At 39.7% G+C, this 16,317-nt stretch overlaps 2 protein-coding genes across 2 annotated transcripts in view; one reads left to right on the top strand and one right to left on the bottom strand.

The window, feature by feature from the left end:
• The window catches only part of RBM45 (RNA binding motif protein 45), a 474,379-nt gene that overhangs the window by 398,742 nt on the left and 59,320 nt on the right, over positions 1-16,317 (bottom strand). The window lies entirely within an intron of this gene.
• Positions 1-16,317, top strand: part of PDE11A (phosphodiesterase 11A) — a 398,839-nt gene that overhangs the window by 340,324 nt on the left and 42,198 nt on the right. Inside the window, exons 16-17 of the mRNA XM_017532656.2 lie at positions 6,234-6,311; positions 11,639-11,702. Coding sequence (XP_017388145.1) covers positions 6,234-6,311; positions 11,639-11,702 — 142 coding nt within the window. The remainder of the gene's footprint in view (positions 1-6,233; positions 6,312-11,638; positions 11,703-16,317) is intronic.

Below are 16,317 nucleotides of genomic sequence, written 5' to 3'. Positions count from 1 at the left end.
GGCCTCAACAGGACTGGTAGAGCTTTATTTCTAGGCGTAGAGGTAGATGGAAACTCTGTGTATGTCTGTTGTATAATTTTTATACCTTTTAAATTTATTAAACATGCACAGTAAATTTATTACATGATCTTGGCATATCATCACTTCAAAATCCTTTTTGTAGCCTTGTAAAAATGATTAACTCCATCTCCTGAACTTTCAAGAAGGATCTTTTTCAGGAACTTTAAAAAAGTTTAAATATGGCTGGGCACAGTAGTTCATGCCTGTAATTCTAGCACTTTGGGAGGCTGAAGTGAGTGGATTATCTGAAGTCAGGAGTTTGAGACCAGCCTGGCCAACATAATGAGACCCTGTCTCTACTAAAAATACAAAAATTAGCTGGGCATGGTGGTGTGTGCCTGTAGTCCCAGCTACTTGGGAGGCTTAGGCAGGAGAATCACTTGAACCTGGAGGGCAGAGGTTGCAGTGAGCCAAGACCACACCACTGCACTCCAGCCTGGGCAACAAGAGTGAAACTCCATCTCAAAAAAAAAAAATTTAAATATACTTTGGTTTAAACTTTAAAGTGTCTCTTTGGCTATGTAATATGTGACCAAATACATTACCAGATGTGTTGTATATGGTTCCAGCAGTGACTAGACTTTTCTTTTTTTTTCTTTTTTTTTGTTTGAGACAGAGTCTCACTCTGTCACCCAGGCTGGAGTGCAGTGTCGTGATCACAGCGCACTGCAGCCTTGACTTCCCAGGCTCAATCCATCCTTCCACTTCAGTCTCTCTAGTAGCTGGGACTACAGGCATGTGCCACCACACATGGCTAATTTTTGTATTTTTTGTAGAGGTAGAGTCCCACTTTGTTGCTAAGGCTGGTCTCAAACTAAGGGATCAAGTAATATAGTATGTTACGTTTTGATATACCCTATGAAAAGGCTCCTCTCACCGTCCCCTAGGGATAATGGATGTTCCCTTTCATCCTAGCATTGCTAATGTGATGTGAAGTCTGTGACTGATTTTGATTCTGTTGATTTAAGACTTTCACACCAGCAACTCTGGCTGTTAAAATTTCTATCATTGGGGAGTTTATTCTTATGATGCTGTTTGATTGTCATATCATAGATTTGCATTTTTTTAAAGAAAGGAATTTGGGCTGGGCACAGTGGCTCATGCCTATAATCCCAGCACTTTGGGAGGCCGAGGCAGGCGAATCACCTGAGGTTGGGAGTTCAAGACCAGCCTGACCAACATGAAGAAACCCATTTCTACTAAAAATACAAAATTAGCCAGTTGTGGTGGCACATGCCTGTGATCCCAGCTACTCAGGAGGCTGAGGCAGGAGAATTGCTTCAGGAGGCAGAGGTTGCAGTGAGCCAAGATGGCACCATTGCACTCCAGCCTGGGCAACAAGAGTGAAACTCCAAAACAAACAAACAAAAAAAAACGAAAAGGAAAGGAATTTGTTTTCTGCAAAGAGTTAGGCACCCAGGGAACTCTATATCAAAGATGTTATGTTCCCTATAGTGATCATACTATGGGCAGATATAACAATAGTTAGTGGAAAGTGAGTCAGATATTGGATGCAAATGGTGTTCTTACTTCCTACAACTTGTTATGTTGTACATTTGGTTCAAGTTAGAATCTAGTCTGCAAGACTCTGACAGGGCTTTTCTTGAATAGATTTTGTGTTGTTTTCTTACCTCAATCTCTCCAAATGGCAACTGTGAAGCCCCTAGAAAAATAAGCATCTAGGGGAAACCAGTGTTTAAAGAGTTTGTTTGAAGTGGGTGCCGAAAGACTTATCATGATAAATATTTTATCATGATAAATATTTTAATGCAATGTTTAACAAAATAAAAATAAATGCAAAAAAGCCATTATGAACACAACAACAAAATTCCAAATAAAGATGAGATCTGAACTTGAACTACTCACCTCACGTGCTTCACCCTAGTTCCAGCCATGATGAGGATGATATTCATTAGGTCTTTACTGTGTTCCTGGCAGACTTGCTGGGTTCTGACACTACTCACATGACCGACCTTGAGTAGGTTACTTAACCTTACTCAGCTTCAGTTTTCTTATTAGTAAAAGAGTTATAGTAATGGGATCTACCTTGTAGGGTTGGTGGGAAGATTAAATGAAATTATTTATGTAAAACATTTAGCAGAGTGCCTGGCAAAACTAGGTGATCAGTAAGGATTAGTTACTGTGATTAAGCTCAGAAGGGTTGAGTACCTGGCTCAAGGTTTCACAGATGGTGAGTGGCAGAGCTGGGATACGAACACAATATGTTAAAATAACAGCTGCCCCAAGCAGCTAAGGTATATCCAGGGTGTCCTTGGAGCACAGAAGAACACACTTCTCTTGGCTGGGAGGATCCTGGAGGATTCTGAAAGACTTTCTGAAAGCGCTTGTCAGGCATCATCCTTGTCATCATATGTGCCTAGGTGGCCATTTCAGTTCTGTGAGTTATTACAAGAAATCACTAGAATGCAAGCTTCATGAAGACAGGGGCTTGGCCCTCTTTTGTTCATTTCTGCCTCTCAATACCTACAACAATGCCTGACATATAGTAGAAGCTCAATAAATATTTGTTGAATTGACGAATGAATGAGAATTATTATCTCAAACAAACTCTTTAAACACTGGTTTCCCCTAGATCCTAATTTTTCTAGGGCTTCACAGTTGCCATTTGGAGAGATTGAGGTAAGAAAACAACACAAAATCTATTCAAGAAAAGCCCTGTCAGATTCTTGCAGACTAGATTGTAACTTCAATTTCATGCCCCAGGTGAGTGCCTCTCTTACCTCACTCTAGTCTCAGTATTGTTATTCTAATTCATACTACATTTAAAGAGGGAATTACCTGTTTATTTGTTGGTTGCCCTGGCTAAACTCAGAGACATTTAAAAGTAACCCCCAATTATCCTGTGACCGTGAAGCCTAATAAAGACTTGGGACAGAGTAGATGTTCAATAAATACTTGTTGAACTTCATAATAATTTGAAAAAGATGAATTTCTGTGTAGTGAGAGGAGAAAACTGGGTAAACTGCTAGATCTCCATTAGTCCAATTAGTCCACTGCGTATTATTGTTGGCAGTAATAGAATTAATATTATCTACATATTAACCATAGCTTCAGGTATTGAGTATCTAACAGGGCCAAGTGTTTAGCACACTTTATCTCAGTTTCTCACTACAAAGCTGGAAAGTGAGGCTCAGCAATGTGAAGTCACTCATCCAAGATCACACAACTAATAAGTGACAGTCAGCATTAAGCCCAGGTCACTGGGAGGCCAAACCTGGGCTCTTTCCATCCACTACTTCCCTTTCTATTTCACATCACAGTCAGTCATAGCAGTGTCGTAGAAAAAAACTGGCTTCTTGTCACATGACCAGGAAAGATTAGACATGCAGACACTTTGAAGGGTGAGAGGTTATGGAATTTATTTGGCAAAAAGGAAAACGCTCCTCAGCAAAGTGAGAGGGGTTCCTGTTAATAGGCCCCCATCTCACAAATTGAATCCTAGGTTCCCACACAGTAACAGAAGGGGACAGGCTCCTCCCCACTGTGAGCAGCACAAATTTCCTGAGGGCACAGCTCTCCTTCCAGTGTGCAGACCAGTTGGAGATTCTCTGGGGAGCCATTTTTACTTGGCTGTCTCAGTAATATGAAAAAGGCATGACCATTGATCATGAAGAAGGGAATGGGTCAAGTGAAGAAGATAATAAAGTTATATGAAGAAAAGAAATATATATACCTGCTCACCTAAAGCAGAAGGAGTTCCTGGGCCCTTCTATGTTACTGGGCTATGCCATCTCACCAGTTGCTCTAAGGTTGCCTTGGAGATTCTTCCATGCTGTATGTAGCATGGCCTTGACCTGCATCATCTTGAAAGGATAGATCCAGGGCCTATCTTTGTGTCTCTGATACAGAAGTGAGCTACACATTTGTCTTCCTGACCTGTCTCCTTTCAAGTAAATTTAGTAGTTGGTCTGACCCATTGGCAAGAAATCCACACAGCTGGTCAGTTGGTGATGAGCATCCCAGGCCAGACACAGAGGAGCCAGTGGTTCTCAACAGCTTGTCCTCTGTCCCCCTGTACAGAGGGTCAGCACTAAGTTTCTAAGATCCTAGTCTGATTTCTACCATAAATTATATGTGATGGTGGTATTTTCCAAAGTGTGGTTTTTGAAACATCAGTACTATGTGGAATTTGTGGCGAAATAAGGTTAAACAGGTTTTTCTACCTTAATATTTCTCAGAGACTTCCAAGGCTAATGTGGATGATGTCTCCAAGAGAGGTATATTCAGGGCAGTATTTCTCAAACCTACTTGGCCAGGAATGTCTTCACATGGAGCACCTCTCAAGACTAGCATTTTGAGAGATGCACTTTGGGAAATGGTGTGTTAGAATCTTTTATATATTCTCTCATTAGCAAGTGCCAAGAGGATGAAAACTTGGGAAGTGATTTTTATCAAAATGGTGATGTCCTCTTTTTTTTCCTTTTCTCACTAAAAATGAAAATCATCTAATTAAAGTTTTGAAAACAGAAATATATCACCCTGTTTCACAACTTTAAAATATTCCTTTCTTGTCTTTTCCATATCTATATATCTCCAAATGGATAGCCATGGGTGTATGTATGTGTTAAACCAAAAAGTGTCTTAGACAGGTCTCAATCAATTTAGAAGTTTATTTTGCCGAGGTTAAGGACATGTCCATGACATAGACTCAGGAAGTCCTGAGAACATATGCCCAAGGCGGTTGGGTTACAGCTTGGTTTTATATGTTTTAGGGAGACATAAGACATCAATCAATACATGTACGATGTACACTGGTTCAGTCAGGAAAGGTGGGACAACTTGAAGAGGGGAGTGGCTTCCAGGTCATAGGTGGATTCAAAGATTTCCTGATTGGCAATTAGTTGAAAGAGTTTTTCTAAAGACCTAGAATCAATTGATGGGAATGTCTGCGTTAAGATAAGGGCTTGTGGAGACCAACATTTTTGTTATGCAGAGGAAGCCTCCTGGTAGCAGCAGCCTTCAGAGAGAATAAGTTGTAAATATTTCTTATCAGATTTAAAAAGGTTCCAAGCTCTTAGTTAATCCTCTCCTGGATTAGGAAAAAGACCTGGAAAGGGAAAGGGATTCTCTACAGAATGTAGATTTTCTCCATAAGAGACAGCTTTGCAAGGCCATTTCAAAATATGTCAAATAATTATATTTTGGGATAAAATACTTTTATTTATTTTAGGGCTTGCTATCTGTCATGTTGGTATCTTACTGTTACAAAGAGTCTGCTTTGTCAGTCTTAAGGTCCCTGTTTTAATGTTAATGCTGGTCAACTGAACCAGCATTCCAAAACGGAGGAAGGAATAATGAGGCATGTCCAACTCCCACTTCCCATCAAGGCCTGAACTAGTGTTTCAGGTTAACTTAGGAATGCCCTTGACCAAGAGAAGTTCATTGATTTGGTTGGGGGCTTAGAATTTTATTTTTGGTTTACAGTGTCAAGCACTGTAAACATTTAAATGTAAACATTTAAAATGTTCAAACACTATGCTGCGTGCTTTTCACATGTCATTCATTAATCCTCACACTAACTCTGTGAGGTAGCCACCAAAATCCCCGTGTTAGAGATTAGGAAATTGAGACTCAGAGGGTTTACTTAACTTCCCAAAGTTGTACAGCAAGTGAGTTACTGAATGAGTGTTTAAACACAGTTACTTTCAGATTTCATAGCCTATGGGTTTAAGCACTGAAATGGTGAAATAGTTATTTTCTAACCTGGAAAAACATTTTTATCTTGAATTTACTACCAGGGAGTTTATCTTATCTTGGATCATCGTGCAGCTCAATTCTTTGTTGGATGATAAAAGAACATTCTAGAATTGTTCCCACTTTTTATTTGTCCTTGCCTTCCTTCTCTGACTTTCAGTAAGTGTCACAAGGACTTCACAGCACATAATCCTAAATGCATTGTTTTCTGTTTTATGGCTCTATAATCTCCTCTGTTGTAAATACATTCAGAAATGATTGTGACTTTTCCTTGAAGCCTCAACATTTTTTAGAAAGTGATTTATTTTGATAGCGCTTTAGCCTCATAATTTCAAATATTAAGTTACTTGGTTCAGGTGGTCTTATGTTTTTCCCATAAATGTATTTATGTCACCCCACAGACTGGGAAATTTCATTCCAGGTTTTTTTTCTTCTTTCTTCATTTGATTTTCCTGCAGGAGGAGAACTGAATTCTTTGAACTTGTCAGTAAAGGAGAATATGATTGGAACATCAAAAACCATCGTGATATATTTCGGTAAGAAAAAGCTCTTGTTGATGTGTTTCTTCGTTATTTGGACATTTAGCCATACTTTTCTGACAGTGCTAAGAACATATAAGTGATTTTTAAAGTAACAAATCCTAGCTTACATTTAAAACATTCAGAAATCAGTTGAATAACTAGAGAAATGATTGAGAATGTCTTTTCATCTTATAATTTATTATATTTTTGTCTGTTCTCCAAAAATCTGCCATCAAAATTAGAAAATGAAGTTCAAATCACTTCAGTTTTAGCAAGCCATGATTTATTCTGTTTTCTGGGGAAGTGGGGGTGCAAGTTGGGTGGAGAAAGGATTTTTGCACCCTAGAAATCAGAGTTACACAGCGCAAAGGAAGTGGGGAGCAACTTTTGCTTTTCTTTAAAGACAAAAGGCCTTGTGGCTAGAAAACCAATAAGAACAATATTGGAGGTGGAGATAAAAAGTCTGTTCTAGCCGTTGCCTGGGACAACTTCCAAGGTATCTAGAAAGGACAGCAACAACTATGGGGCACATTTTAACCTCTCTTGCAGCCATTCCAGATAGTAGGCACCATTCCTCTTTCTCTCATACCCCACCCTTCCACTAGCTCCACCTCACACACCCCAGACCTTCTGCTGCCTTATTCCTGTTCTAACATTGCTAGGTTTTGCTGGGACAGCTTGTGAGGCCAGGGTTAGGGCACATTGGATCTGCTCCACAACAAGGCAACTACTGGATCAACCCAAGTGGGAACCTTGACATAGTCTTGCCATATCTGCTATATAAAACCTCTGCCACCATCTTCTGAGCACAGGCCACTGCCTGCCCCACCCTCTGCAGCTGTCCTCATGCCTTTCCTGCAGCACTCTTCCCAGAGGAAGTAATTCTTTCCTCTGTACTTTAATATTCCTCTGTATGATCTTTACAGACCTTTTTCTCCATCTTTCATCTTCAAGACCAGCCCCTCCACTGGTGCCCTAATTCCATTCCCTCCACCTCCCCACCCCCTACCCCAACCTGGCTCTATCAGTCATGCTCCTTTGGCTTCCATTTTCAAAATACGTTTTATTCATCATGACCCTTCTAAACCTAAAAGCACACTCTGCCTCCCCAGTTAAAAAGTCATCCCTACAAGCCGCTTTTTCTCCAGGCCTCGTCACAGTTTCTCCTCCCTGCACTCCCCCACTTCACTCCACACTTCCTAACTTCTTGCAAGGCAATTTCTTTCTTTTTGTATAATTTTCAATTCCACGGTAATTATATGAATATATTTTTCTGTAACAAATCAAAATATTGCTAATAAACCTCCAAATCTCCTTTGAGCTCAACCCCCAATCCCGATACGGGTTGCACAGCTATGTTTTGTTATTAGTGTATTGTGTCTTTCCAAACCATTTCCAGAGTATTCACATACACATGTAGCCTTAGGAAAAATAGTTTAGTGTGTATTTTGATTGTCTATTTTAACATAAATTGTATATTTACATACCAACGTGAACCTGTTTTTCCACTCAACTATATGCCTTGGAATTCTTTCCATGTTTATACCTCATCATCTTTTATTGTTGCACAGTATTCCAAAAGACTGACATACCAGAGTATTTACCCATTCCTTACTGAGGAATTAAGTCTGTAATATGTGATTTCTGCTCCTGTTGAATATCACAGTCACCTTCCAAGTATTAAATGCTACAACCTTTGTTCTCTTCAGCTTCCTGCTCTCTTTATGGCCCCTAATTGAGTTGGCCTCTCTTTTCTTAAAACTCTCTCGAGCCTTGGATTCTGTAAAGCCATACACTTCTGGATTTTCCTTTCTTTCTGATTCTTTCCTTCTTAGGCTTTTTCTAGCCCGTCTTTCCCCACCATCCCCTAAACAGAACTGTCCCCCAAGGGTGTATTTTTTTAATTCTCTTCTCTTTTTCCTCAGCATCCTTATAAGTTTCACTACTATCTCTCCTCAAATGACTCCCAGACCTTTTCTTGGGCTTAGACTCTCTTCCGAGCTCTTTTCCTGAAATGCCAGTTCTCAGTTTCTTGACCTAGATATTTTCCTACAGAGGTTTTCAGACTTTTTTGACAAGGAACCCCATATGGAAGAAATATTTTGTTTGGAAGTGCAGTACAAAAATGGAGAAGCTCCAGGTTCTCCCCTCTCCCCTCATCTGTCCTCCCTCCCCCATTTCATGGTTACACTCTGACCACCTTGCACCAAGGGTGGTGATCTGAAGGAGCACCATCTGTAGAGAATTTTAAAATGGTAATAAAGCCAACTAAAATTCGGTCTGCTTTTTATTATCACCATGTGCCAGCAATTCTGAATAAAGTCAATGATGAGATATACCTCTTAAGAAATGTCTTTTGTTGGTATAAATTCCAAACAATTGCTGAGGTTACTGTTAAGATAAAAATAGTTGATATGAAAGTTTCACATTAGTGTTTTTTATTTATCCTTTCTTTGCACACATAATGTAAGTAAATTCTAAGAATGCCCAGTCATACAGCTGGTTCCTGACAAAGGTGGATGCAGCTACACACTTTCAATAGTAAGTTCCTAACTGTTCGGAACCTCTCAAACTCTCTGGGTGCCGTTTGTGTTTCCAACCTTGCAGAACTTCATATTCCTGCTTTTAAAGAAATAAGCAGGAATATGAAGTATTTTTATACTATATTCAGAATAAACAATGATAGCATAGTGATGGTAAAGATGAAGACACATAATTTGAGATACTTCCATTCTGCCATTTTATGTGATCATTCATGGGTTTTATTCATGTTTAAAATTTAAAACAGTGAAATAAAGTGCAAACTGCAAAGTGTCATATTTTTGTTTGGCAAGTGCAAATTTCAGTCTGTACACAAAATCTTTTTACTCAATTTGAATACATCTTTAACATTAAAATGTGTTCATTTTAAATTGTTTTACAACTACAGAACAAATCAAGAAGATAATGATTGTCACAAGATTATTACTGAAATAATTTTGCCATAGAGAGGAGAGGTATGTTTACTGTAAATTGAACTAGAATTATGGGGACCTCAGACTAAAACAGTTGAAAGAAGTCTCTCTCTGGTCTCTTACTCTCGAAAACATATTTCACTTCTTGAAGAGCCTTAATCTAAAAAATAAGATACAACTGCTCATTTGTTTTCTTCAGTTCTTCTTTTGTAATCTTCCATCCCTGTGCTTCCCTTCCCACTCTCCCTTCCTTGTTTTAGGCTCTTATCAATTTATGTCTCCAATGAGTCTCCTTCCTTCACCCGCTTCTTCAAACCATCCACACATCCACCACCCAATGTTTCCTCCCTAATGGTCTGTCCAGGTCCCTCCTGAGTCCCCACCCTTAGTGTGACTCCCCAGTGCCAGGTGGACAAAGGTTGCAGCCACTCCAGCGGTCCTACCTCCCAGCCTGTCCTATCTCCCTTCTCTGCATGGACTTCCTGCTCCACCACATTTATTGAAGTAGAGATTCTTCTGTCAGACAATGGATTCCAATCCTAGCTTTGACACTCCTAGCTGTACAACCCTGGGCAGGTTACCTAACCTTTCTGAGCATTATTTTTTTGATCTGTAAAGAGGAGATAATAATAGTTTCTCTACCACATATAGAGACTGAGTTAGTCACTCTGTAGAGGCTTCCCAATAAGTAGTAACTATTAGAATTATCATCTGAGCACCTAGCAGATACTCAATAAACTTGATCAACTGATTAATGACAATATGAATTTGAGGAGTAAGTGTCAAATTACCAATCAGATAGAACCTAAATAATTGTCCACATTATGATACAAACAGGCAACCTCACAGAGATTATTTGCTGTGCAGGAGAGATGCTGAGAAATCCAATGCTTTAGCCAGTCTTGTCCTCCTCCAGTACTGACAGTATCCATGTGTAGCAAGAGGGCATCTGGTAGCTTTGTGATAGGCACAGAATCCTGAGTCCTTTACTCACCTTGGGAAGGGAAAGTGATTTAATCTCTGCATGCTTCTGTTTACTTCTTTGTAAAATAAGGATAATAGCAACCACCTCTGAGGTGGTAATGATGATTCATTGATTCATTTAGTTAGTAGTTTAGTTAGCAGTTGGTTAGTAACGCACTTAGTACAGAGACAGACACATGGTAAGTAATGTAGAAATGCCTGATACAGAAGGTCAAAAATGAATAGGCTGATGTGTCTCTCTTTGAGTAGTACTTAACACAGGGATGTTTGGAATTAGATGCTTCATGAATGCTGCACCGGTCAAGAGGGCTGCTGATGCCAGTGTGCCTGGTTGTGCCTTGAATGACCTATTGTTATCTGTGGCTCTGCCTTGTTTCCTGTGGGGGGACCCCCCTGCCATCTAAGCATGCTCTGCCATCTGGACAGCAGACATGTTTCCAAGGTATTAGATCTGGCAGGGTATGAAATGTTAACACCCGACATCAGGACAACCCTCTGACCTTTGGCTACATATCCCTTTCTTTCAAAAGCAGTTAGCCAAGATGTGGTTCCCCAGCTCAGATTCTATGTTATTTTTCATCAATTCTGCTGGTTTTCAGCACAAAGAAAGCAGATTTGGGACAGAGTGTGCCTTATTTTTCCTCCTCCCACCACATTAAATTATATATAAGTACCAGAGCTATCTACAATTTGAATTGTTCCCCATGTTTCCATGGTTTAGTGTGAATTATAGTTAAACCTGCCCCTCAAAACTCTGATTCAGACCATTTCTGTGCTTTCTTATGTGCCCAAATTAATGAAAGCTGGAGCTGAGTATGTTTCTTCTTCATAATGCTTATAAACCATGGTTGGAGCCAGGTAGTAAACTGGAGTAAAACGATACGGCTCTTGCCCGTAAATCTTAGCTCTATAGAGCAGATGAAAATGAAGGAGCCCCTTATGTGGCATGTGCCTTGCCTCTTTGGTGTGGGTTTTCTTTTGTTCCCATCAATCAATGATAGATTGATAAGTAGTTTCATCAGCCATGTATATAGTGTTATATACTGATTCTCTTCCTTATAGTTTACACAAAACCAACAACATTGTCCATTATAAATTATTTTAAGCAGAGCTTGCTTAGCTCAGGTGCAGAGAAAGTAGTGCCTTGCTTTCCTTGATTTGCTGCAGACAAAACAAAAGGGCTACCGGAGGATGTGTGAGAGCTTTGTCTTCCTAAGCAGTGTGGCCACATGATGGAGATGCTGAACACAGGGACTATAAACAGTGCTGCCCCTTGTTGAGGAAAGGAAGATGTGAGCTGGCCTCGTTTCCATTTTATGTTATTTATTTATGTATCTAGGATGGGTTTGTTTAGGAATGCAACAAAAGATTATTCAGGCTGTTTTGTTTGGTTCTGTTTTTCAGATCAATGTTAATGACAGCCTGTGACCTTGGAGCCGTGACCAAACCGTGGGAGATCTCAAGACAGGCAAGTGGTGATTAATGGCAGGGCTCAGCAGAGGAGGGACTGGGGGAGGTAAGAGGGACACAATATTCCCAGAGCCCTGACTACCAGGCACTGAAACCCTAGTCAATTTGCATCAGTATTAACATGGTGTAAAAAATAGCAGGAGGCTTGGGCGCGACATGGTTTATTGCACAGCCTTTTTTTTTATTGTGCTTTCACTGAGCAATAATATTTCTGACTCTAAGATTTTTTTTAATGTGCTAAAGCTGAATAATACATTGACCATTAAGGCAGGAATTTCAAAGATAGGATTTTTGGCAAGATAATCACGTCTTAGCACAGGGTCTTGTTTTTTTAATATCTGAAAATAAAAGGAGACAAAAAGGAAATTATATTTTTCTTTTTAAATATTATTTAGATATCAGAAAGCTCTGTAGTCAAAATGTGAAGTGTCCAATTTAATTTGCAGAAAAACAAACCATGCCTTTACTACCTATCTGATTTCTCTGCCACAAAGCATTAATTCTATAAGAATCGTTTTCAGTTAAATAACTACCCAAATTAAGATCGTGGATTACTGATACTATTTAGAGGTTAATTATTATGTATGTTTTATAATGCACCTACTGTGCGGGGTCCAAAACAGTAACTTGGCATCTAGAGACTTGACATTTTAGAGAAAATAAGATACATTTCCATATCAATAAGTAATTAATATTTATGGACTGCTTTATGTATATTATCTCATTTAATCCTTAAAATTGTAGTCAGCTGAATAATGGCAACCCAAAGATATCAGGTCCTAATCCCCAAAACCTGTAAACATTACCTTCTAATGAAAGAGTATTTTTGCAAATGTGATTACGAATCTCAACTGCAGACTGATCCTGGATTATCCAAGTGTGCCCTAAATCCTATAAGTGTCCTTATAAGAGGGAGCAGAGGGAAATTACACACTCAGAAGACAAGGCAATGCAAAGACAAGGCAGAGATTGCAGGGATGCAGCCACGAGTGAGGGAAAACTAGAAGAGGCAAGAAGCAGATTCTCTCCAAGAGCCTCCAGAGGGAGCACATCCCTGCTGACACCTCGATTTCTGCCCAGTGAACTGATGGAGAACTCCGGCTTCCAGAACTATGAGAGAATACGGTCCCTGTTGTTTTGGCCACTGACTTTGTGGTAATTTACAGCAGCCTTAGGAAACTAATGTAGTTATACCCATTTCATAAATGGGAAAAATGAGGCTTAGAAAAGGTAAGTAGCCTGGGTTTATACAGCTTGTAGGTGGTAGAGCTAGGTATAGATCCTAGCAGGTTAGGCTCCAGAGCTTTCATTCTTAGCAGTGTTTTATGTTTTTCTTTACAGAATGCATTAGTCAGCATTTTTAAATGATGCAAATGTATCCACAGAATAGGCTATGTTATCACTTAACCCAAAATCTCAGTGGCTTTAAACAACAAATTCCCATGAACATGAGCACTTAGGGTTGGCAGGCACCACTTTGTCCTTATTCTGTATTGGGATTGAAGGAGCAGCCAGTACCCGGATCTTTCTGACAGAGGCCCTGGAGGGCTTGCACTGGCAATTAAATACTCCCCACAACAATTCATCGGCCAGAACTTGTCACATGACTCCCCCAACCAGGAAGAACAATCCTTCTATTTGCTCAGAAAGGAGAAAGCCAGAAATAGTGAATGCATGTCTACCAGGGTTTGCCCTTCTCAACACCAAAACTGTGATTCATTCTCCCTCCAGCAGACAAAATATACTCATTCTTCCTCCAAGAAAGATAACCCAAATATATCATCAGTCATTGCATCAAACTCAAAATCTAGGATCTCTGAGCAATACATGCTAATCTTTGAAACAGATCTGGATGCAGATGAAGGACCTACACAAACCCAAAATACAGCATCCAACATACACTCAAAACACAAAATACCCATTATAACACTCCCATTCAGAAGGGGAGGAGATGAGCAACATTCATAGCAATGTGGAGTGGTGAGTGGTCCATGGCAACTCCAAAATCCGGCTGGGCACTAGCTGTGAGGGTGCTCTACCGTGCAGGGGACCCTGGTTCTCTGGGAGATGCTCTCCAGTTCCTTACTTCCCATTACCTTTCAATCCTCCCTGAGAAATTATTGCTTTCTCATCATCCTTCTTAGCTTTATCTGAAGGTCAAGCTGCCTTCTTCTCACCTAAAGAGAGTTGAAGGCCCAACACTTGTTTTGTGTAATCATGAGCTTAGGGTTTCTTTAGCACTAAAACTCTTTTCTTCATTTAGTCATTTTTTTATGTCTTTGATTCTAGTCCTTCCCATTTGCCAATAACCACATCCACATTCTATACAAACATCTTAGATATTCTGTATTTATTTGCTTCTTTACATTTAAGAATCAAGAAATATGGCAAATATATTTCTTTCTCTCTTCTGACTTAATTCCTAGTGCCTTGGGCCTAACAGGCTTCAGTGAGAAAGCCATATAGGTAAATCATTTCTTTGAGCCACTTTTTTCCAGTTAAAAGGATATGCTGCAAACTGCCTAATTCATTCAGTTTCTAACTATAGGTATGTTGGCAGGACCTTTGATTTTATTCTGGTTACAAAGCTGAGTCTTCATCAAACTTCGTCATTCAAAGCATATCACAATTTTCACGTTCATAGTTTGGAATTGAGAAACAACTTTATCTTCCATCCCTACAAGTCCCTGAACTTGTGACTTTTCCCATTCCCTTTCTTTCCTGGTTTTAAGCCTGTTCATTCTTCTCTAAACTTACTTCCTGTAATTCCCAGCAAAATTGTCAATGGCAACCATCACATGCTACCAACATTTTGTTTTCTAATCTCATCTCCGAAGACTGTAAGTTTATTCAGAACATTGTTAGCTTTCAGTTATAATTGTACAAATTATTTTGCCATGGATTCTTATCCTTATAGCCTCCTCACTCTCTGATACCTGGCCCGCAAGCTGATGACACATATTTTAGGGTCCTTTTCTCTTTCTCTTCCTTTCTCTTTTAACAGCAGCGCCTCACTTCCATACCAATTTTTGTATTAGTCAATGCTACGCTAGGCTTTGGTTCAGTAAGAAACATATTCTGAAATTTTAGCTGTTCAACACAAATAAAGGTTTATTGCCTGCTAACATTGTCTAATGAAGATCAGGCAGTTTTCCTATATAATATTCCACCAATTGTGCTTTGGTTTAAATTTCAGTATGACATATTGGAAGTTGCAAAAAGTCACATAAAGCAGCATAATTGTGAAGAATCTGTGTGGTTGACTAGCTTCCTTCCACATGTCTTCCCACTGTTTATCCTACCCTATCCCCTGCCGACTGTGGGAAGGCCTCCCTTCTGGGAGAGTTGGAGAGTAGACTGCAGGGAAGAGGTCTCGGAGGCTCTTCCAGGTATTAGGGGAAAGTGTAGTACTGGGGGAGGCTGCTTATATCGGGTTGGAAGGAGGTGGGGAGTGTGAGGAAGTTAGGAGGACTGAGAGCAGACCAGAAAGGGAGTAAGGTGAGGTATGATGTGCCAGCACCTTCAGAAACCCCAGTGAAATGCGTGTCAAGAACTGAGGGAGCAGTAGCCCCTGGGGACAAGAAAGTGATAGGGCAAAGTACTTGCAAGGAAAAAAAATTCTGCCTTAATATTTTAGACCAACTTGGGAGGCCCAATAGCTGCTTGTAGGTGGTCTTCTCAGTCACGAGTATAAATATTATTTTATTTTCTGGATGTGGGGTTCTGTTGACAAGTGCAGAAACCTAAGAGTTCAGGGAAATAAAATACAAAACCATGTTTTTCCAAATGTTTCCATCAAAAAGCTTGTCACAGTTCTAAACTAGCAATCTCATTCTTGTTTGTGTCCAAATTGATGGGTTAAATTTTTTAATGCTCACTTCAAAATTTTAGGAAACATTGGACAAAACATTTGAACAAAATATTTTTAAAAATATTTCTCTAACTTCCTGGATGTTGATTTTTTAAAATTCCCTTTCAAAATGTTTTCTACTGGGGTCTATTTCATTTCCTTTCTTGCAAACAAGACTCTAAACATGTGGGTTTCCCCAGTGATTCCCCCAAGGCCTGATTAGCATCTCAATTTCCTTCTTTAATAAAAAATTCAATCAGGAACAACTTAATGTTCCTGATTGGGTTTTTAAATACAAACAAAGCAGTTATGCAAGCTAAGTTGTGAAAGGAGCACTGGGGAGATACCAAGGACCACTTGAGAAAGAGCAATGACAGAATTTTGTTTTAATTTCTTTGCCTTCCAGGGGCTACAGACCTATGCAGGACTCCCACCTTGAAGTGCCTGATGTGCACATTTACATTCTTTAATGCAAAAGACCTAGCTCAGAGCAACCTGAGGGAGAGTTCTGGGAACTGAATAAATAAGGCCATACCCTTAGGGGACCATTTCTTCTTCAAAGGAAAGCCAGAGAAAGAAGAGAGAAGCCTGGTGTGCTGAAATGCAGGGTAGCAGGAGAGATTGGAGAGACAAGTGAATTGAATCCAAGAAAACAGGCACATATACAAGTGAGCCAGAGGTTGGGGTAAAGGGATTTTTCAGTCAGTTCCAACTAGTTTTATGCAGTTGAATTCTTGAAAGGGGCCCATGTTTCTTATTAGAA

The sequence above is a fragment of the Cebus imitator genome, unplaced genomic scaffold (genome assembly GCF_001604975.1).
Source record: "Cebus imitator isolate Cc_AM_T3 unplaced genomic scaffold, Cebus_imitator-1.0 Scaffold78, whole genome shotgun sequence".
In the NCBI taxonomy this organism is placed as follows: Eukaryota; Metazoa; Chordata; class Mammalia; order Primates; family Cebidae; genus Cebus; species Cebus imitator.
This window is presented reverse-complemented; position numbering and strand designations above follow the sequence as displayed.